Source organism: Alnus glutinosa, chromosome 2 (genome assembly GCF_958979055.1).
Source record: "Alnus glutinosa chromosome 2, dhAlnGlut1.1, whole genome shotgun sequence".
NCBI classification, from domain to species: domain Eukaryota; kingdom Viridiplantae; phylum Streptophyta; class Magnoliopsida; order Fagales; family Betulaceae; genus Alnus; species Alnus glutinosa.
The window spans coordinates 14971370-14994972 of NC_084887.1; the positions used below are offsets into that span (position 1 = coordinate 14971370).

The 23603-nt window shown below is 34.7% G+C and overlaps 1 protein-coding gene and 2 long non-coding RNA genes across 3 annotated transcripts; all 3 read left to right on the forward strand.

The window, feature by feature from the left end:
• Nucleotides 1-1633, forward strand: LOC133859403 (uncharacterized). Its single transcript, XR_009898744.1, has 3 exons — nt 1-95; nt 873-906; nt 1470-1633. It is a non-coding gene; the product is annotated as an uncharacterized LOC133859403 (long non-coding RNA).
• Nucleotides 1634-9460: 7827 nt separating this feature from the next.
• Nucleotides 9461-12732, forward strand: LOC133861461 (multiprotein-bridging factor 1b). Its single transcript, XM_062297256.1, has 4 exons — nt 9461-9736; nt 10226-10309; nt 12232-12314; nt 12405-12732. Exons 1-4 carry the CDS (start codon nt 9595-9597, stop codon nt 12522-12524), a joined length of 429 nt encoding a protein of 142 aa, XP_062153240.1. The 5' UTR covers nt 9461-9594; the 3' UTR covers nt 12525-12732.
• A 6978-nt stretch (nt 12733-19710) lies between these two features.
• LOC133860668 (uncharacterized) lies at nt 19711-20856 on the forward strand. Its single transcript, XR_009898901.1, has 3 exons — nt 19711-19842; nt 19920-19984; nt 20779-20856. It is a non-coding gene; the product is annotated as an uncharacterized LOC133860668 (long non-coding RNA).
• The last annotated feature ends 2747 nt before the right edge of the window (nt 20857-23603 follow it).

A 23603-nucleotide genomic window follows, 5' to 3' on the forward strand; every position in this document is an offset into this window, starting at 1 on the left:
CTCACACACACACCTAAGGCCAAGAGAGAGAATTGTAGGATTTGTGTAGTCTTGTGTTGTTCAAGGCTTGAAGTGTATGCTAGGAAGTATTTTGGGTAAGCTTCTAATCATTAGTTTCATTAATTTGATGATATAGGTTATGATTTCATTACTTGTTATTTGAATTGTTTAAAGACCCAATAAGCTTAAGAGATAAAAAGAAAGTAATATAAACTACTTTTATATTTCATTGTCCTCATGACTTCATGAGTTGATCGTATTTATATTGCCTTTTATATTTCATTGTCCTCATGACTTCATGAGTTGATCGTATTTATATTTCCTTTTATATTTCGTTGTCCTCATGACTTTCATGAGTTGATCGTATTTATATTTCCTTTTATATTTCGTTGTCCTCATGACTTTCATGAGTTGATCGTATTTATATTTCCTTTTTACATTTCATCGTCCTCATGACTTCATGAGTTGATCGTATTTATATTTACTTTTATATTTCATTGTCCTCATGACTTTCATGAGTTGATCGTATTTATATTTCCTTTTATATTTCATTGTCCTCATGACTTCCATGAGTTGATCGTATTTATATTCCCTTTTCATTTCATTGTCCTCATGATTCTCATGAGTTGATCGTATTTATTCCTTATTGTCCTTATGATATATTTTAATCCTTCAAGTTCATATTTGGTAGCATTGGTTATATAGCCTCGTCACCAAATCATGAACCAAGGTTTTAAGATTTATTATGAGTGATCGTCTCAAACGTAATGAAGTGATGAATAATAAATATAAAAAGATGAGGGTCTATAAACAATGATTTGTTTGATAGATGATTGATAAATATATTATTGCATGGATGGATTTATATGCAGAAAAGAAGTTTAAAGGAACTACACGAAGAAGAGTGTAAGTATTTCTATACTTACTGAGAACGAAGCTGGTGGATTTTTCCATGATATCGTGTTTATTGTTTTATTTAATTTATTCATTGCATGTGGCCGATCATGCATAGCATGTTGTGTCTAAAATAATATAACGGCTGATGAGATAGCCATCAACAAGCTGATGTAGTAGCTAGGGGAAAGTATGGCTAGTCAGTGGATCCAAGAGGGGTTCATAGTGACCCAAGGATATCCGAAGACCTAATATATAACTAATGCTGGGACCGGTAGGATTCCAGTAAAAACAGGTAAAACTTTAAGTGGGAGGCAACGGACGTGAACGGGTTCAGATAACCTAGAACGAGAGGTCTGAAGAAAGATGATCATAAAATACCAAACTAAATGGTCACTACGATGCATATTCATACAACCCATACATTTGCATTACACGCGTGACTATAAAGTCACATTTGCATGCTAAGGAATTTATTAAGTAAATCAGTATTCACCGTATTATTGGAAACAGTGGACTCACTTTGTTTGTTTTGTGTTTTTGTTTCTATATATATATATATTCTGTTAATGCAGGTTAATAGACAAAGATTTGAGCTCAAGAAATTCTATAGCTAAGGAAGCATAGTTTACATTTTATTTTTATGTTGACAAAATTACTAATAATTTATGTGTATTGTTTTGTGTCTTTATGGACACCTGTTTTCCTTGTATTTGTTATAAGTATTTTCTAATGAAGTCTAGAGGTATTTATTTTTAGAAGCTCTGATGTGTTATTTAATCCAAGCTTATTGGATAATTATATATTCCGCTGCGAGAGTTATCTCTGATGTAGTAACGTCACGTGGAAACCGGAGGTTTCTGCTTACGAATTTGCTGGTTCAAATTCGGGGCGTTACAAAGAGTATCCTTGTGACCCCCCTCACTTTTCTGGGAACTAACCTAGTAGCACCTTGGATAATTCTGTTTACCCAACTTGCATTTTCTTTTTAAGTTAAATTTTGGTTAAAAAAAAAAAAAAAAAAAAAAAAAAAAAAAAAAAAAAAGGTCCAGTTTGTGGGATATTTGCATGTTAAAGAGTGAGAGTGAAGCATGGAATTTCTGTTTGATGATTTTAATAATTTTTCTGCACAACATGTTTCACCTAGTGGTAGGACACCCGCTCCTACCAACTACACTCCTAATTTCTACCCACATGGACCATGTTCATATTACTTTTAATCCTTATCATTGTTCTAGTAATTGTCCATTTTAGGGACAATTCTCTAATTTTTCACATGAGCAAATGAACATCAATTTCTCCAGCCCAGAGTTCGAATCAAATTCAAATTTTTACAACCCTGACTGGAGCAATCATCTTGATTTCTCGTGGCAAGCTCAAGCCATAGGAAATTATGCTCCCCAATGCCATAAACTGCACCATCCTGAATATTCGCAGTTCGATAGCCAATCTTCCCTTCATTCATCCTACAATCAACCGGTACCACAGTCCACTCTTGAAGATACTCTCAAAGCCTTCATGTAGATCACAGGCCAGGCGGTTGCCAAGCTGGAAGGACAGTTCGATTATTTGGTTGCTGAATTCAACAGAATAGAGGATGAAGAGTTTCAAAGTTAGTTGATGGCTAAAGGGCACACTACATGATTGATGAGGATGTATCCAGCAATTCTTGTCATGAGCATGTCCATGCCACCATCATACTTGAGAGCAAGGAAATTGTGGATAACAATGAGGAAGAAGGAAAAGATGAGCACTTGGAGTCTATTGAGCACCTGAAGCAGATTGAGCCCCCATCAACTCCAAATTTGTCCAATGACAAGGAAATGAATACTAAAGATCATTCCTTCATCACCACCCCTTCTGAGACACTTCATGAGCCCCAAGCTTCAGTTCTTCAATGTCTCAAAGAGCCAGCTCATGATAAATTTGTCAAAGATCTATGCACACAAGATCACAAATGTATGAATTATTTTCCTAAGAAGATCTTTAGAAGCAAGCAAGTAGGCTATCTGAGATGGCGAAACATTGTGCCAGAGGGCTATCAAATTCTAAAGAAGAAATGGTGGAAAGGATTAGTTGGACATCCCAATGATCGGGGAAAGTGCGGAAACTTTTCTTTTCCATTTTATTTTCCACACATTTTCTTTTAGTCATTTTTCATTTCATTTGTCTTTTTCTTCTATTTCTAACAGCAATTGACCTTGTGATGTGTGTTTCTGTGACAAATTCGTTTGTGACAGGTGTGCTCATGTTTAAGTTTGGGGGACGCCTTGGCCTTTTTCACACTTTGATGTTTCCTTACTCTTGGTAATGTATTTCTATACTACACATTGTGGACAATGTGTGATTCAAGTTTGGAGGTATGGAAAAACACTTTATCTGTTTGTTTGTTTGTTTATTTATTTGTCCTTGTTCTAGAAAATTTTCAGAAAAAAAAAATTGATATGTTGTTGATTGAGTGTGATTACATCTTATTGTGGTTTGCATATCATTGGTTTGTTTAACATCTTAAACATTGTATGTCATTAGAAATCTGAATCTTTTGACTCATCTGTTAGATTAGAGAGACTTCACTTGTCTGAATTGTTTATCACAAGCACATTAGCATAAGGTCTGCGAGGTCTGAGATTTGAATTGAGGAAGGTGTATCTTGAGATTTGTAGGATGATTTGTTGATGAAACATTGGCTTAAATTCAAAAAAAAAAAATTGAAAAAGAAAAGAAAAGAAAAATATAATCAATTTGAGTTCTCATTGAATAACCGGACCTCTTGCCTCACTAAGCATTGAGCGTTCGCGTAAAAAGATGAGAAATTCAATTTGGTTGATTGTATGGCTAGTTTGACTTCATAGCCTTTTTTACTTGAGTAATTAAGCCCTTAGGGATGTCTCTACATCTAGTGCTATAAAACCATCTGGTTTGAGAGTCACTGGCCAAACAATCGTTACATAAGTCAATTAGAAAGCTTAAGGGAGTCAAGCATTGCACAACCTACACACACAAAAAATAATAATAATAATAATAAAATGATTTAAGCCTTGGTTGTTTTCATCTGGCAAGAATTCTTATGAATTTTGGGGTACACAAACTTTGAGAAAAAAATTAAAACCTTATAAGTCTATGTTAATCTCACTTTACACATATTTGAGCATATGTTATCTCAATTTTCTAGCTATGAGTTGATTGATTTTTGATGTTCTGATGATGATATGATGTTCACCTTGTTAAACTTGCTCATGATGTCTGAACCGTGTATTTGTGTGGAAGTCTTTGTTTGACAGCAACATAGTTCTTTAAAATGTTTGTGGATATCATTTTTGGCAAATCCTCACGAGACTTCACTCGTCCACTAGGGAGTCCTAGGGGTTTAAAAGGCTTGTTGCATATGCTAAATGCAATCATCTCCCATGCAATCATCTCCCTCACGACAGCGGACTTATGTTTCATGCCTTGATTTTTGTTTTTCATTTTGTTTTGCTAAGGGACTAGCAAAATGTAAGTTTTGGGGTATTTGAAGAGTGCCAAATATTGTATATTTGGACGCCTTAATTTACATTTGTTAAACCTTTAGCTTTGTTAGTTTCTAATTTTTTTTGGCAAGTTTTGGTGTTTCGGTGTTTTGTAGGACATTGAGATGAAATTGCGGTATTTTTGTGGAATTTGCAAAGAAGCAGGAAAAGAAGTTGTCAAAGCCATTTAAGCACAGGTGTTAGGGCTGACATGGCATACGTGAATTTCCTTGCTCTGATAGCTGCTGACACCCTAAACCCTAGCATTCTTTTCTCCTATAGGGTTTTAAGGGGTAGAGGCGTTATTTTGAAAATATGGCCCTAAACCCTAGCATTCTTTCCTCCTATTAGGGTTTTGAGGAGTACAAGTGCCATTTTGAAAATATGGGGTTTAATCTAATGTTTTGCTATAAAAACCCTATGATAGGCACTACTTTTTCATTGAGAACATTGTATATACACATCATTTATTCAGAGCATGTTTTTAGCTCTTTTCTTTCTTTTGTAATTTAGTTTAATTTTTGTCTTTCTATCTTCTTCATTTCTTTAGTTTCTTTTATTTTTATATTTTCATTACAAGTTTGTTCTGTGTTTTTTATCATATGTAGCTAAATTCTCAACTAAGGTTGAGGATAAAGCTTCACCATTGATTAGCAACAACATTTTCATATAAGTTTATACTATCCGATTTTATGCGTTTTTTATTTCTAATTGTTTTATTTCAAGTCAATTATTGAGATGATTCCTAGATATCTATTGTGATTTCCAGATACATGCGATGATTTAGAATAGTTTCATTTAATTGATTGCTTGGGTTTTTATTTATCAAAACGTTGGATATTCATTGCGTTTCGTTCTACGGATACATTTGATGATTTGGTTTAAACTAGATATCTTTTGTGCTTTGTGCAAAGAACGGATTCATTGAATGATTTAATTAATTTTTGAAGCAAAGTAGAACATATATAAGATTTGTATGGTGAGAACTTCGGATATGTATTGATGAATATGAGAATATGTTGCTACAATTTGGTGGGTGTGGATTCTAAAACCTTAGTACCTTTTCTTTTATTTTATTTTATTTTATTTTATTTTTTATTCATAAAAACCCCAAAATTTGGAACTAGGTTAAGATAGGATTAGTTTAAATAGAAATTAATTTTCGCAACGCAATTCCCTATGGATTTGACCTCGCACTTGCATACACTATATTGCAAACGATTCGTAGGCTTGCAATTTAATTAAAATTTGCACAACAGTAAGTTTCTTAGAGTTGATGCTTTTGGCTTCAAAAACAAGTCCTGGATTGATGCCCTGCAAGCCTAGAAAGTTGATGCTCCTAACTTCAGAACAAAAAAACAAAACAAGAGCATGCATAGCATGATGATATGTGGCATGATTTGAAAAATAATTTTATGCTAGACGTATTAGTATGAATATATTTTATGGTATGGAACAAAAAGCATATGTATATTGATATTCGACTAGATTGCATATGATTAAGCGATGTCAAGTTTGGATGTGCCTGTATATTCATATTCCTGGAGTTGTGGAATATATGTATGCTTGTATGACCAGGTTATGATGCCAATGATTAGCATGCTTAGAGATGCTTGTATGCATGTGTTTCTCCGAAGTTATAGAATGCTTGTATACGAGTATAGCTGAGTCACTTAATATATATGTATGTGTGTATAATGTAGTAAATTCTTCCTGTTTATGCGTACTTGTGTTTACTCTTATCAGCTACAATACATTTTATTTTTTTTAATAAATAGAAGCATCATGTTAATAGTAGCTGTTATTGTAAACATTCCGTAGAAATAAAAGGGATTGGCTCATTGCGAAAACCAGTGTATATTATAGTACTAAGTTTGTGAACTCATACTTTCACCTATGTGAACGTGGCTACCACCACGATCATGTAGTTGCTAATGCTTTTGCTGCAAATACCACAGATGTCGACGAGGACCTTGTGGCTATGTACTTGGGATACTACAACTGAAGCCTAACGTGACGGTTGTAGGTGTTGGACTTGAGGATAGTCCATATTTTGTATTTGGCGTGTGTCGTATGTAACACGTTTTGTATATCCATTCTTTTGTGTAATTAATATTGTGATTAAACCTTAAACAGATAGACAATTATATGGCTTTGTTGTTGTAATTAATACTTGTTAGATTTATGAGATTTAGTTTCCGTTGCATAGATATTTGTCTCTAATATATCAGGTACATGTTATGGAATGTGTACTTAAGTTGGCTGGGTGAATAGTCGTCATGCGACTGTGCGATTGCATTTTTATATGAAAAAAAAAAAAAAAAAAAAAAAAAAAAAGGGTTGTCACAACAAGGGTCGAACATTCGATAGGTACTAGAATGCATGAAAAACTCAAAACTTCTATGCATAACATATTTTATCTTAACCAAAGTTCATAATAACTCTATAAAAACATGTTAAACCATATCAATGTGAGATTTCAAGGAGTACTAGAGCAACTTCCTAACTTTTTAGAAAACTATTCTCTCTTAAGAGAGATAAAATATAAACTCATCATGGTATGCTTAAGACTCATAAAAAAGCCATGATAAATCACATGAAAAAAATATCAATATGAAAAACGAGTTTAAGGTCCAATGTTTACTGAAAATAAAATATGAGTTCTAAACAACCAAGTATGTGTTCATGTGCAACAAAATATCTAAAGTGCGGAAAATAAAAAAGACAATATATTTATTAACAAAGTATAAACTCTGTGAAGAGAAAAACCACTCTGAGACAGCCAAACCCAAGAAATTCATTATCCAAAGACAAAGCAAGTTACAAAGCACTCGTACTCACAAAACCTATTGCAGTAGTCATACCTTTAACTATAACACGAAGCCCATCGTGAACGCTTCCCAACCAAGTCTCCTACTTGAAGGGGTCTTTGATGAATTCCTTTACCTTAGGGCTGACCCCTAAGATAGACTTCACACGAACAAAGGTAGCACACATCGGCAACGGCTAGAGAGCTAGCAGATCTACAATTCTCCCTAAACACCCTCTCTAAGCACTATGGAATTCTATACTGAATTCTTACAAATAACAAGCCTAGAACCCTCTTTATATAGGCTTCAGAAAACCTAATTCTAGACAAATTCGGACTCTGGCTGTGGAGTGTTCGGACGGAAGATAGCCTTGTCCCGATGGTTTTCTGCGACCGTCTTTCTAGAATAGCGCGATTCTTCCCAAAACAGGATCACATCCGGATGGCTTGGCTGAGCGTCGGACAGTCTTCGCTATAACTTCTTTTAGCGCACGTAAAGGAAACTTGGAATATTCTGGAATGCTGGATATCGTTCGGACAAGTTGCCATGTCGTCCGAATGTCTTGAAAAATCTTCCCAAATAAGTGTCGACTGAAATCCAACTCCGAGTAGAAATTGGAGAAGCTTGACCTAGCGTCCGAACGGTGTTGCCCTGACATCCGGACGTCTTCAACGTTGAAGCTTCTAAACACTGCGGGGCGTCTGGATGTCTTCAAAGGCCTGTCCGGACGATTACACAGGAACTCGCTAGCTTACTTGGAATCTTCATGAACATCTTCTAGAAACTTGTGATAAGGCACATGGCTTGAAATAAACACTATCCATAAAACTTGAAGATCCTGAATAAGACCGATAATCCTGTTTAAAATGCAACTGTTACATAAAGTATTTTTGTCATCCAGAATGTTGCCAACATAAAATACTAACATTTACTTTAATGAAGATGGAACAACACCAAAATCATTTTCTTCTCTCTCTAGAATCTCTCTCTCAATGATTGTGGTGGCTGAGATGTATGTGTGAGGAATGAGGTATGAAGGGCGTAGGGAGTAAATTTATAGGCATGGGTGGAGTGGATAAGGCTGGATGACGTGAATACTAAGTTAAAATTACTTTTCAGACAGGGTCAAACGTTCGTTATACTATTTGAACGATCAGTGTACTGTTGGTCTAACGGTCCTAGGTTATCCTCGAACGTTCCAAAAAGGCGTCGAATGTTTGAGTCTAGGGTCCACTTCAAACGTTTGGTCAGAGTTTAAAGTATTTAATTGTTTGGACATTTGAAAAAATTATTTTAGGGTACTTCTCGAATAAAGTAAAACAACACGACTATTTGTTTATAAAACGTGATTAAAACTAATAATTATTCTTTATTTTATTTTATTATTTCGAGTTATTACAGTAAAGATTCAACAGGTCATATAGTTAAAGGGATTTCTATTATCAACCCTTCGTGTGATCCAAACTGTGGAGAAGCTCTTACAACTCTCTTGGCTGCTTCTCTTGGCCTTGAGCAGTTCTCTTTAGAAGGTGACTCGTTGACAGGGACTCTTGCATTTAACACCCAAGAATTACTCAAGACCGGAAGAATCACATATCATCTTTGAGATATTGTCTTTAATTTCGACTTCTTGTTATGGAAAGCTCGAAAAACCAACAAGAGTGCCAACTCCCATATCCACAATGCAGCATCTTAGGCCGAAGCCAAAAAAAATTTTGGCTGCATTTTCTTTGTTCCACCCCCTTCTTGTTCTCTTTCCATTTGTAGTGGGAAGGACCCCCAATTTCTTTTCTTTACTTGTATTTTTTTTATTTTTTATGTACTTATAAAAATTTGGAAAAAAAATCATAAAAACACAAAAACAGTTTTTTATTGAAAAAAAAAAAAAAAAAAAAAAACTCCACTAAAAAGTAAGAGCTTGTTTGGCAGATTACCCTAAATTTTCTTATATATCTATTCATTTTTCTTCAAAAAATCAAATAAAAAACATTCTAATTTTTTTATACTTTTTATGTCACATTAATAATTTTTTATTATTATTTAAAAAAAAAAAACTCATTACAAAACAAATTGTTTTTACTTTTCTATAAAATATTTTTAAATTTTATATCACATCAATCACTTTTTATTAAATTTAAATAAATATTTCACAACACAATTATTTAATACAATTATTTAACAAAGAAAGCTCTAAATTTTTTAACATTATCGTAGCAAAACACTTTTTTCGAAATCGTGATAAAATGTAACCTAGACCGTGCTGCGCAAGCCTGCTCTATTGATATATATCTCCATCCTCATCCTTTCCTTTCAAGCCCTACATACAAGAGCGCAAGCAACGAGTAAAGCCAAAGCACAGAGAAAGGCAGAAGGACGAAGAAATGTCAGGAGTCGGACCGATCTCGCAGGACTGGGAACCGGTGGTAATCCGCAAGAAGGCCCCCAACGCCGCCGCCAAGAAGGATGAGAAAGCCGTCAACGCTGCTCGCCGATCCGGCGCCGAGATCGAAACCATAAAAAAATGTCTGTATTTCTCTCTATACGCCCTCGAAACAAATCTATCTTTCTCTACTATAGTTAGGGTTTGATCCAATTTGATTACGTCTTTAGTGAAGAATTGGGTTTCTTTTATACTCGTACTTTGATTATGCTTGTTTGTGAAATTCTCAATAAATCTGTTCATCGGAGAACGTTGGTCCGGTTATTTTCATATATTTATTTATTTTAGCAATGAGATGATAAAACCGTGTGCGCTTGGAACAATCATAGCGAGTTAATCGTGGGATTCTTCGTATAAATGTAGATTCTTTTATCTGTTTGAGCGCACGCGAGAGCGTGTTCGATTAGATTAAAAAAGCAGCTTCTCCTTTGAATTTTAAAACGAATACACAGAAATGGGTCTGTCTTATGACCGTATTATAAGCAATTGGTGCTTATCTTGTGTTTTGAGCACGTCGTTGATATATTTTTAAGATTTTGAGTCTACTGGTTATTTTTTCTTGTATTTTGCAGCTACTGCTGGGACAAACAAAGCTGCCTCTAGCAGCACTTCGCTAAACACGAGGAAGCTGGATGAGGAAACTGAGAACCTTGCTCGTAAGTACATTTGGCTTTCGGATTAATGGACATTAAATCATGATTTTCTGGAAGTATTAAGCATTAATATCTCACGAGTTATGAATTTTTAAGAGTCTTTGGAAGTCTTTACTGTGTAGCACTTCGTTTTTTTTTTAAAAAAAGATACATTGAAATTTTGGTCTTATTCATGGAACATATGTATGGTTAGTGATGCTTCCACAGTAAAGACTTTGTTTACTTCCAAATATACTGAAAATTTTGGTCTTATTCAGTGCACATAATGTATGTTTAGTGATGCATCCATTTATAGTAGGCAATTATATACTTCTATGAGTTTATGGTCTAGTTTAATGACATTTTCTGCTATACGTATACTGTTCAAGTTTTGTTTTCTCATTCATGAAACCTTGAATTACCTATTCTAAAAGGTTCTTGGTTGTGGTTGCCGTTTGTTCTTGCCACTATAATACATGTTAAATTCTTTTACATACTGGGTTGTGTTTTTCCAACCCAAAACTTCATCTTCCTATTTTTGTTTTTTTCTTTGTTGTACCCACAAGCTTTAAATTGTTTAATGGATTAGAGTTTTATATATTTTTGCTTTAAAATTTTCAATTGCGTAGAATTTATTGTCCTTTTAAACTTTAGATTGTAGTTTTAACAACTTCTAGTATACTTCCTGATACTGGAGCATTCTTCTTTTTTTCGTTGAAATGATTATTGACTTATCAAAAGACCCGAGAATTGTATTAAAGAAAGAAGGAAATGACAAGGACTTTACAGGGAGATGGTTACATGAGACAAGAAGCTCTGGTACCAAGTTGACGTAACTCTAATACCAAATCTGATGTAAGACAGCAGCGCAGAGAAGTTTGTCTGCATTAAATTTGGGTAAATCTAAGGGAAAAAGATTGTGGCTTTTAAGTTCTGAAGGATTGGAACAGGAGGTAGAGGGTGTGGTTCAAATTGTGCTAGGAATGACTGAATTTTGGTGAGTTTTAATGAGCTGGAAGCATTTGAGGGGAATTATATGGTTGTTTGGGTCAGAATTTGTGACAGAAAAGGATGGAAAAGTATGTTGGTATGTTTTGCAGCTCAAAACAGGTTAGAAAAGGTAGAAAATTAGATCTGGTTTGGTTTGTGAACTGCTAATTGGAATCTGTAGCAGATTTGATTTTATGGGTTTTGAGGCTTGTAAAGGCGTGTCTTATGCTACTAGGGTTTTTTCATATGGATTTTAGGGGTTTAAGGGTGAGAAATCAAGGTTAGAAGATTGTAGGGTTCAAAAGCTGGATGAGTTGGAAAATTAAAAAAGAAACGAAGAATAAACAGATAAATTTTGGGCATTGCACCTAATTTTCCTAAACATTACGCCTAAGATTGTTCCACATCACACCTCAGGAAGGGATTACATCACACAAGCTTTGACAAAATTGCTGCAAAATTATATTAAAACTGGTTTTTCATTGAATTGAAAAGATTACATTCATATAAGTAGACAACTAGTCATCCTAACCCTAAAAAGACTCCGACTTCATGGGCTGTTACTATTAAACCAAACTAAATATTCTATTAAAAACCCACAAATAAAAATAGGAGCCTAATAAAACACATAAAAGAACAGAATGGAATAACCAAATGGGCCCAAGCACAACCCATAACTAGAAAAGATTACTCTGTTGAATATTTGTTCCTTTATGTGTTTTTATACTGGCTAATTTGTTCTAGCACTTATTATTGTGTCTCATATCCATCTCTGTCCTCTTTTCTCTTCCTGAAAGCGCATTTTGCTTGAACTCTTGCTGCATTTGTTTCTTCCAAGTACAATGTCTTGGGTTGATTCTGCGAAATGCCGTTTGTTCTATACTTAAAAGTGTCTCCTCATGTATATTCTAATGAGTTTCTGCTTATATGTCATCTGACATCCTGACTGAGTGTAGATGAGCGTGTACCAACTGAGCTAAAGAAAGCTATTACACAAGCTCGAACGGAAAAGAAGCTTACACAGGCTCAGCTTGCACAAGTAACTACTCTCTCTCTCTCTCTCTCTCTCTCTCTCTCTCTCTCTCTCCATATTTTGACCTGCTTCATGACATCCATTACGCATTTGTAGTTGATTAATGAGAAGCCTCAAGTCATCCAGGAGTATGAATCTGGTAAAGCTATTCCCAATCAACAGATCATTACCAAGCTGGAGAGGGCTCTTGGAGCCAAACTGCGTGGAAAGAAATAAAAAGAAGCCTTGGAACGAAAGAAGGAATCTTGTTGCTTTTATGTTGAACTGATGTTGCACATTGATGTGCAACTTAGGTACATTGTCCGTAATCAAACAGTGGCTACTTATGGTCTTTATGTAAGATAACTCTTTGGTATGATGGCTCCTGTGACGGGTTCAGCTTACCTGGTCTGAAATTAATAAAGTTGTGTTCCCTGTCTGCGTACCCCTAAACTCATAGCATCTCTAGCAAGGGTAGATATTTTACTTGTCCAAAATACTTTTTTTTTTTTTTAGTTACTAGTTTTTCAATACAAATTCTAGCAAATTATTTATTTTACATTACTTTTTTTAAAATATTATTATTTTAATATTTTACTCTACCACTTTCTTCCATTTGTCATCTCTCTCTCCAACCTATCTTCTCCATACCAAGATTTCCCCTTCTCTCAATAACAAAACAAAGCCCCCCACATATGATCTAAATTCAAAAATGGGCTTGCTCTACCTCTAATAATGATGTTCTCTCAGTTTCACTTCCGGGTGGGTCTCAGAAAAACTAAGGTTTTGAGCTTATGATCTGCTGAATCCTTTTTGTCACTTTGTGAAATCAGTTTTTGGGTTTTCAGATTCAGTGGGAGTGTCAACTGGGTTCTTTCTGCACATCAAAATATAGGTGGAGACCTTAATATCAAGGTTTATAACATTGATTGTCAGCTTGTGAAAAATAAAGGCTTCTCACTTCTAAAATGGGTGACTTTCAGTTGGGAAAGCATTAACTTTTTCAGTGAGGAGACACAGAACGAAGATAACAGAGGAGAGATAAGGCAGAAAAAAAAGAATAAAAAAAATCATTCAAGGTGCTACAGTAAAGTTTCAAATGTGAAAATTTACCCTAGCAATTTTTTCAAAACTTATCATTTTTAAGGCTTTGCTAGCGAGAGATAAAATGTTTTATAATAGCTATATTTAACTTCTTTTTTTTTTTGAGGGAAATCTCAGGCTTTCATTAAAGAAACGTCAAGCGTTACAACTCGATATCATGAAGAAAACTAGGATCTTCCATCTAAACTACCTCTTCCAAGTGTTGAAGAACAACTTTTGCCAAAAGGTGGGTTGCCTTCTTTGCTTCCCGCTTCGCATGCACCATACGCCAGGCATGGAAACTATTTAGCACAACTTTTGACTCATCAATTAAATGTCCATACCTACACTAAGTGGGGTCTTCCCTTCGAAGAGCATGGACTATCTCTAAAGCATCATCTTCTAGAATAACATTGTGGAGTCCCAGATTTATGCCAAAAACCATAGCCTTCCATGCCGCAAAAGCCTCCCCCATTGCAGGATCAATGATGAATTTCATAGAGGAACACATTGTCGCCATAACCTTTCCCTCATGGTATCTAACAATCGCGCCTACACCCATTAGTTTTTTGAGCTTATCAATCGCCGCATCCTAGTTAGTTTTATACCCACCATTTGGAGGAGCCAGCCACCTTGGGATAACAATAACTTATTGTTGTGGCTTCTTGATGTGATTCTGTTGTTCTACTTGTAACGATCCTTTTTTTTTTTATACAAAAATAAAATCGTACAGTGGCATGACGATTAGTCACCTAGTCAACTCATAGTACACATCTCATAATATGTAACTGATATATCAGAGACAACATCTATGCAGCGGAAACTAAATCTCATAAAACTATCAAGTGTTAATTTCAACGACAGAGCCATACATTGCCTATCTGTTTAAAGCTTAATTAAAACATTAATTACATCAAAAGAATGGCTGTACAAAATAGGTGTCACACACGACACGAGCCATCTACGAAAGTCTATACATAAATATGGACTATCTTAAAGTCCAACACCTACAACTGTTGGGATAGGCTTCAATCGTAGTATCCCAAGTATAATGCCACTAGGTCTTCGTCAACATCAGCAGTACCTGCAGCCAAAGCATTAACATTTACACGGTCATGGTGATAGCCACGTCCGCATAGGTGGAAGTGTGAGTCCACGAACTCAGTAGTATAAAACTCACTAAGTTTTCGTAATGAACCGACATTTGATTCGTTTACCAAACATTTACAATAACTGCTACTTGTATACACCATTTCTTTTCTTAAAACATTTAGTAGCTGATAAAGTAAACACTGGTACTCCATAAGTAAATAGAAACATTTCTTTGTAGCTATGATCGTATATACGCGTTCCAATCTACCGCTTGGAGGCACATACATATGAACCCATCTATCTCATACTAGACATTTATGTATCATATGCAAACCAACCGTAACTATATACATATGCTCTGTTCCATTCAAAGTTATAGGCATATTGATATGTCTAGCATGAAAACCCATTTAAAACATAAATCATCATCATATAAAACTATGACATGCATGCTTTTTTGTACATTTTCATCTTTACATTCTTTCTTTCTCATCACTCTGGGACTTGTCCCGGCGGCTTCTAGGATATCATTTCGCGTCCATACTTATCATCATAAGGGACTTGTCCCTAGGTAATGAGAGCTCACAACTCACTCCTTTCAAGGACCGTCCTCCATAACATCAACATTATGTTAACAGCATCTAGGGCTCGCCCCCATGGACTTGTCCATTAGTGCGATGCTAGGGACTCATCCTAATACTTTAATCTCTTATGCACTTCCCTCTTTCATGTTCATTCATACTTCATGCTATAAAATCTTCTTGCTTTTACTTTCATGTTCATGCTTTCAACAACATATCACTTCCATAAATCAACAAACATTTCATGAAGTCCTTTTCTCATCATAAATTTCATAAATCATATCTCATTTTCATTTTGATAACTCATACTTTAAAGCTCATCAAAAACATCACTCAATCTGCATTTTCATAAACATATCTTAAAACACATTGAACATCATCAAAACATATCTCAACATAATTGAAAGCGTTAGAAAGATATTCAAAGCACATACTATCATAAAATATCGTCGGCTCAAATTAAAGCAAACATATCATTTAGGGATACTATAAATCACATAAAACATAGTATCTTTTCTCAGTGAGTAGATTACTCACCTTGCCTGCTTGGTTTACGACTTAAAGATGAATCCCCAAACGACGCCTTGCAATGTATCTCTGCATTAAGACATTGCATGACACATTAATATTTTCTAACTCTAAACTAGCTCTTGAATTGCTCAAGGGCTAAACTCATGGAAAACCCATAGAATTTATAGGGTTCCATTTAACAACCCATTAACAAATAATACTAACCCATAAGATAATCTTAGGGTTAGACACTTAAAATTACAACTTAAACCACTTGAACAAAAACTAGGGTTTTGAGGTTTTACCTTAAATCCACCAAAACAAGAACCAAAGTTTGGAGATTGTTTAGAATGCTCCAAAATGCACAAACCTAAAGAAATTGGAAGATTAAGCTCAAGCTCTCAAGATTTACACCAAATCTAGAGAACCTAGAAATTTTGGATTTACCTCAAATCGAACGGTGAAAACATAGATCTTGCTTCGATGATCATGTTTCTAGAGTTGGATTTGAGATTGGAGACTTATACCAGGATCTAGGGTTTTGTGGCAATATCTTTAGAGAGAAGAGAGAAAACGGGTAAGATGGGAGAAATTTTCGGAGAAATGAGCTGAGAAACTTATTCAGTGAATTTCAACAGAGGCTTGTCCGGACCCATAAGTAGCCTGTCTGGACACGACATTTGTTCGTCCGGACACGCATGGAGGTCAGGACATTCTAGAATTCCTACCTGCTTGCCGTTCAGACATGGCAGTAGACATGGACTTTCTGCCAAGCCTGTATGGACACCAAAAGGGGTCCGTCCGAACGTGCTACTTAGAAAGTAATTTCTGAGCATTTCTAAGTGTTTTTCTCATATTTTCTCATAATTTCTTACTTAATTAGTCTAATTCACATTTTAAGTACTTAATTAATGTCTTGGACATTACATTGCCACTTGAAAATCCTATGCAACCTCAATCGCTTTTTTGACAAGTTGGTGTGGTGTAGGAACTCTCCACCAAAGACCACTGCATTTCTTCGTAGCCATATTCCTCTAGCAATTATGGTTAACAGTGCTAAGTCTCCCATTTTAAGCTTGTCTAGGAGATCTCCTGCAATGTGAAAGAAATCAACCACATCATTAGGGCATTTTTTTTTTTTTAGCACTCCCCTCAAACATCACATGATGAAGGGCATCTCCATAAGATGTGACAAATATTTTCCACCTCCACTCCACAAATTGGGCATAAAGGGTCCTTGACTACCCTCTTTTTAAACAAGTTTTCTTTGGTGGGCAATAAATTATTACAAGCCTTCCAAAGAAATACTTTTACAACTTGCAGAGCATTCAAAGACCATAAACTCATCCACGATTTGCTATGCTCTGAAGCTCTAGAACACTCACTTGAATTCTGCTGGATAAGATTTCTGCCCATATGGTACTCACTCTTCACCGAAAAATTACCTTGCAATGAGCCACCCTAAATTAATTTGTTGGTGTGTCCATGAGAACTAAGAGGTAAGCTACAGATTTTTTCCACCTCCTCCTCGTTGAAGATCTCCTTTACTAGAGGGACATTCCACCACCTTGTGCCTTCATCAATAAGATCCTTACTCGTGCCTCCATCAAAATCTGGGCTGGCGATTGAACCGCACAAGGAAATTGATTTGGGAGTCATTTGTCCTCCCAGATTTTTATTTTGGATCCATCACCCACACACCACATCAAACTTGTCTTCAATAAATCCTGAGCCAGCCAAATACTTCTCTAGGCATAAGAAGGTTTATTTCCCAAACCTATATCCAAAAAAAGCCCTTATGGGTAGTACTTCTCTTTAATTATTTGTGCCACTAGAGAGTCTGGATGTTGAACCAAACCCCACCCTTGCTTAGGCAAATGAGCTTTATTGAAACACTCAAATTCTCTGAACCCCATACCACCCATGGATTTAGAATGTCCCATCTTCTCCCAACTCATCCAGGTAATTTATGATTCATTTTCCTTATGTCCCCACTGTTGGTATAGTTTTCGGCTTGGTGACATGTCGTCTCGGAATGTGCTCTCTCTGTGCCACCTACAAGATAAAAAGATTAAACAAAAGAACTTGTTAGGTGTGTAGACGAGGTCTCACTCCGATGCCTAAATCAGATTCTTGTAGATAAAAATACGAAGAATGTGAGAGCACAGGAAAAATCAGATAGATTTGATGCCTGGGGTAGAGGCCTATTTATAGGTATGTAGTTTTGCTATTATGAGAATATTCTTATTAGAATTCAACTAGGATTCTAATCCCAAATAGTATGGGATTGGAATTCATCCAGCAGAGAGAGTCCTATTCAGCTAGGACTACTCCATATTTGAATTCAAATATATTCCCTATCCCGTATCGTGTGGGATAAGAAGTTATCCTAGAGGATTTGAGATTGAGACATTTCAGCAGCTTTCCAGGGATTATAAGACATATCTTCCCCATAATTCCCTCCAATAATACCGAGATAAGGATCCCTGTATACTTCATCCAAATCATCTCATGGTAGTCCCGAGAAATCCGGGCCCGGGACCATCTAGATATGGGCATTCTGCATGGATTCTTTTTGTGTTCCCGAGACAATGATGTCCCGAGACTTCTCGATTATATTTATCCTTGGTCCTGGTACCCGAGGGATATTCGCATTCAAGAGTCCTCGATTGAGTATTATTGATGAAATTCTCAACGTAAGGAGCATCCGAGGTCCCTACAGGCCAAATCTGAGGCATTTACGACTGACTGAATCTTCATGGGCCTCTGACGAAGTATGACTCCTTGTTGGGCTTGTATGGTGTAGTGCCCCAGATTTTAAACCCTAAAATAGAGCGTCTTAAATTAGAATTTAAGACGAAATAAAATGACTAGTCTAAAGTTGACGCTCGATCCACAGTTTATGGCGATCGATCCACTGATTCTGGTGCTCAATCGCAGTTGCGCTCAATCCACAAAATATGGCGCTCAATCCACTTAATACAACAGGGAATAGTATTCATGACTAGCAGCTAGTTAATTGTCTTCAGACATTAAAATTGAATTAACACTTATATATTACTATAATATTAATCCCAAAGGAATTTACGAGATTGCATGGATATTTATAAGAATAAATATTCATTAGTCTTATTGTTTTAACTTTATAAATAATAGAATTACTATTAGACTCTAATAATATTGCTGAATGATTTAAATAGACAGACTTGTAAATTCAGTGAATTGGTATAATATTATTAGTACAATAATATTATTGATTCAATTGGTATTATAATAATATTGATATTATAATATTAATTGGTGTTGTGTGATATTTATTGTGTATAATATTATTATGGATGTATAATATTATTTGATATAATATATCTAGTATATATTATGATAGTTGTTGTGTTATAGTATTATTAGTATTATAACATCATTGGTATAATAATATTATTAATAAAATATTATTAATCTCAAGATAAATTAGAATTAAAATAAAATGGGAAAGAACTTATGTGAAAAACATCTACAGATAAATATATGTAGATAAAATATCTACAAATTAAACTTAACCTGCAAGTTTAAGCCTATAAAACAGATGCCCCCCCCCCCCCCCTCCCCGCCCCTCAGTTGTAATGTCCGGGACATTATTTAATAATTAAAGTATAAATTTGAGTAAATAATTGATTAAACTTAATTAGGTGTACTTAAAATGTAAGAGAATATTTTTAAAGACCAAAGTTTATAAAATGGGTTTCTTAAGATTAAATAAAAATAAGTTTATTTAGTGTGGTAACATAAAATAAAGTATTTTATTTTTTATCTCATGGACTCGTAAATGGTAGCTAAGAAAAGAAAATGCAAGAGAATATTTTTAAAGTCCAAAGAAAAAAAAAAAAAGAATAGAAAATAGAATAGAAGAAATAAAAGAAATAGGAAAGAAAAAGAAAATAAAAAATATAAATAAATAAATAAATAAAAAAGAGGAAAAAAAAGAGAGGAATGAATCATCATATAAAGAAAAGTCAAAAGAGGAAGAAAAAATAAATAAATAAAATAACATAAATGGGGCGACCTGTGCCCCACAAAAACAAGTGAAGGGCCGTACGGCCCTTCATAATAAATAGAGGCATTCGGCCTCTTTAAAAAAAAAAAAAAAAAAGAAAGGGTTCCATTTTTCCTATTTTCTCTTTGGTTTTCATACAAAAATTGTGATCTGCAAAGATCTAATCGTCTAAACTCAAATCCGATTTTGGAAACGTGATCGACGAAGTCCGATCTACGTTTCTACCGATTGTTTTGAAGTAAAACACTAAACTCGTATTCTTGAGATTTTGAATTAAAATCTTGAAATGTGAATTTAATCTAGTATTTTCTTTAGGTAATGGGATATTTGGAACTTGCTTGAAGCTACCCAAACCATGGGTTTTGGTTTGGTGAATTTTGGTGAGTTTCCTCGTACCCTAACTTTTGGATATTTAATTTTAGTTGTATTTTTATGTGATTAACCTTTAGTAAATGTTATGGATTAATAATATTGTGTTTAGGGTAGTGATTTATAAATTATGGGTTAAGATTGGAAACCCTAATTTGATGGGTTAAATTGATTTGGGGTTTTTAGTGTTTAAAACCTAGATTATTAATTTGTGGATTAATTATAGTTATTGTGATGATTAATCCCAAATTAGTTATGGATTTTGTAAAAATAGGTATTTATAGGGATATGTTCTAATATTAGTAAAAATAAATAATTATGGGTATTTTGTTTAAATAGTATTTGTGAAGTTAACCCTAAGATTTTTTTATGTGTTAATGATTTAAGTAAATTAATTAGTAATTATTGTAAAAAGATTAGTGAAGATAATTTTAGAGTTAATGTTAGCATAAAAATGTTAGTGAAAATAATTGTGAGTTGGTAATTAATATTATAAGTAAATAATTAAATAATAATTTTAATATCTAACCCTTAGTAAATATTTTTGGGGTTAGTGTTATTTAGGTTTAATTAGTGTTTGTTAATATGGGTAAGAAAATAGGATGTAATTTTAGTGTCTAATCTTAAACAAGTGTTTTGGGTTAGAGGTGTTGTGATTAAAATTAGTAAATAAGGTTTATGGGTGTGTAATTGGGACCCTTAAAAATATTAGGGGTTTTCCAACGGTTTAACCTTGAGCAATTCAAGTGCTAATTATGGTGTTAATTATTTGAAGTGCTAAATAGTGCAATGTGTTATTCCACAGTGATACATTGCAAGGTGGCGTCTAGGAGACCTAAGCTTAATATCTGTGCAACCAGATGAGTATTCTACTCACTAAGAGACCTTAGAAATTTAGATATATGAATTGATATGTTTGGTTTAATTTGATGTTAACTTTATGATGATGATTTGGTATATGTAATTATGAGTTATATTGTGAAAATATGTTGATGAATTGATGTTGAAGGATACATGAGATTTGTATTGCGAATGATGGCATGACGTTGAATTTATGTTGAGTATCGCACGAGATTTATGTTGTGAATATGATATACGTTGATGAATTGATATTGAAGAATGCATGAGATTTGTATTGTGAATGGAAATGTGATAATAAGATAATGTAGAAATATGCATGAAAATAAATGTGAATGAGTTTGTGAGATATTGGATTATAGATTGTATGGATAAATCTTGGTTGTATATGGTTGTGGAAGTTTGACGAAGATATGTATTGATGATTGAGTTGTGAAGTGTTGAATTAAGAATTATGTTGAGATAGTTGAAATTGTATGTGGGAATTATTAGAGATTGAATAACATGATGTTGAATATATATATATATATATATATGTGTGTGTGTGTGTGTGTGTGTGTGTGTGTGTGTGTGTGTGTGTGTGTGTGTGTGTGTGTGTGTGTGTGTGTGTGTGTGGGGTTGAATTGTGGATGTGTGTAGATGAAAAAATTGTTTGGACATACATGTGTAACAATAAGGGTATGATGAGGTAATTTGGATAAATGAAAACTTGTAGTTGATAGATGGTAAGTACAGTGTTGTAGTATCTGGCATAGTGGTAGGTCAGAGAGTAGTAGCTCTTGGCTGAGATGTATGGTAAGCCTAGCATTGAAGTGCTAGTACTTGTGAGATGTGTGGTAAGCCTAGCATTGAAGTGCTAGCACACGTGAGATGTGTGCCCTGTGGGTCGTAACTTTACGAATGGTGTTGATGGTAAGCCTAGCATTGAAGTGCTAGCACTTGTAAAATGTGTGGTAAGCCTAACATTAAAGTGCTAGCACACGTGAGATGTGTGCCCTGCGAGTCATAGCTTTACGGGTGGTGTTGATGGTAAGCCTAGCATTGAAGTGCTAGCACACGTGAAATGTGTGCTCTGCTGGTCGTAGCTTTACGGGCGATGTTGACGGTAAGCCTAGCATTGAAGTGCTATCACTGGTGAGATGTGTGAAATATTGTTTATGGTATGCGTAAAATATTGTTAGTGAAAACCGTGATAGTATAATGTGTGATGAACAGCGTGACTTGTACTTAATAATGTGTTGTTGTGTGAACTTAATAATTTGTGAATAACGCTGTTGAACCCTGCATGCATTTATGTTTGTGTATGTTGTATACTTAGTGAGTTTTATACTACTGAGGTGGTGAACTCATACTTTCACCTGTATGGATGTGGTTAACCCCACAATCGTATAGACTCTGATGTTTTGACTGCAGGTTCAATGGATCTAATGAATGATGTCGTAGCATAGTACTTTGGATGTTATGATTGAAGCCCGACGCGACAATTATAATGGTTGGACCATGGGTTGTCCGCCTTTTAGTAGATTTTGTTTATGACTCGTGTCGCATGTGACAATTGTATTTATGAGCCAGACGTATTTAATAGCTATATAGAAGTCTTAAACAGATAAACATATTAATGGCTCTTTTGTTGTAATTAACTGTTGTTTATAGATGTACCTTCCGCTATGTTGATAATGTTATTATGTGTTATCCGCTGCATAGATGTAACTCTGATTATCAAATACATGTTGTGGAATGTGTACCGTATGTTGGCTGAGCAACATATAGTCGTGCCACTGTGATGACTCATTTTACATTTTAAAAAAAAAAATCGGGTCGTCACATTAGTTCTCGTGCACTCTTCTTCTTCTTTTTTCTTCATTCCTTCTTCTTTCATTTTCCTCTCTTTCTTCTCTTTTTCCATATCTGTGTCTGTGAATGAAATCTGATTTCTTGTCAAACACTGATGAGCATTCGGACGCATTGCCGCGACATCCGAACGGATGCAACTTTGAACTGTTCAAAACTTCTGGACACTAATGGGCGTCTGGAAACACGATTGGGCCGTCTGGACGGAAGCTTGGGATCCGACTTTTCTGACTTTAAATCTACACAGAATTTTCTTTGAGCATCTTGAACCACTTTTCTGAAATGAAGAATCTGAAATAAACGGCATCCTTGATAATGTAGCAACATTACATAAAAGTGATTTTGTCAAATAGAATGCAGCCAATCACAAACTAACAAAAAACAACTATCTAGCATTAAGATGCAACAGAAAAACTTAGCAGATATCAGGCATAAACTCTCAATCATATATAAGCATATTCAATCAGTGCACAATGAACTAAGATATCAGGCAAATATACATACGATATCTGAAAAGATATCAAAAGAAAAAAAAAAAAAAAAAAAAAAAAAAAAATCTGCATCTTCTCCCCCATTTTCTTTTTTTTTTATTTTATTTTTTATGTTGAAAAAAAAAAAAAGACAAAAAAAAAAAAAAAAAACAAAGACATGCTATAAGGAAAAGAAACAATATCTAGTCCTAGCATGTGAGGTAAGATCAAATATGTCCTCATGGAGAGAGGTTCAGAATTACCAAGACATAAAAGCAGTGACGTGCTTTCTTTGTCATTCCCATAAAATACCTGTAGAAATTTTCTCAAGACAACAAGAGAAATATGAGGATAGAAAATATGATTCCCCAAACAGAATGCAATGCATGAATGAGATATGACATGTAAATAATGCAATGCAAACATATCTGACATGCGCAGGTTGTAAGCC

What these genes read in the sequence shown, in the direction of transcription:
- LOC133861461 (XM_062297256.1), top strand. Translation starts at nt 9,595, where the DNA reads ATGTCAGGAGTCGGACCGATCTCGCAGGACTGGGAACCGGTGGTAATC. An exon ending in GGAAACTGAGAACCTTGCTC is followed by an intron (nt 10,310 to 12,231) that starts GTAAGTACATTT and finishes GACTGAGTGTAG; the next exon opens with ATGAGCGTGTACCAACTGAG. An exon ending in CACAGGCTCAGCTTGCACAA is followed by an intron (nt 12,315 to 12,404) that starts GTAACTACTCTC and finishes ACGCATTTGTAG; the next exon opens with TTGATTAATGAGAAGCCTCA.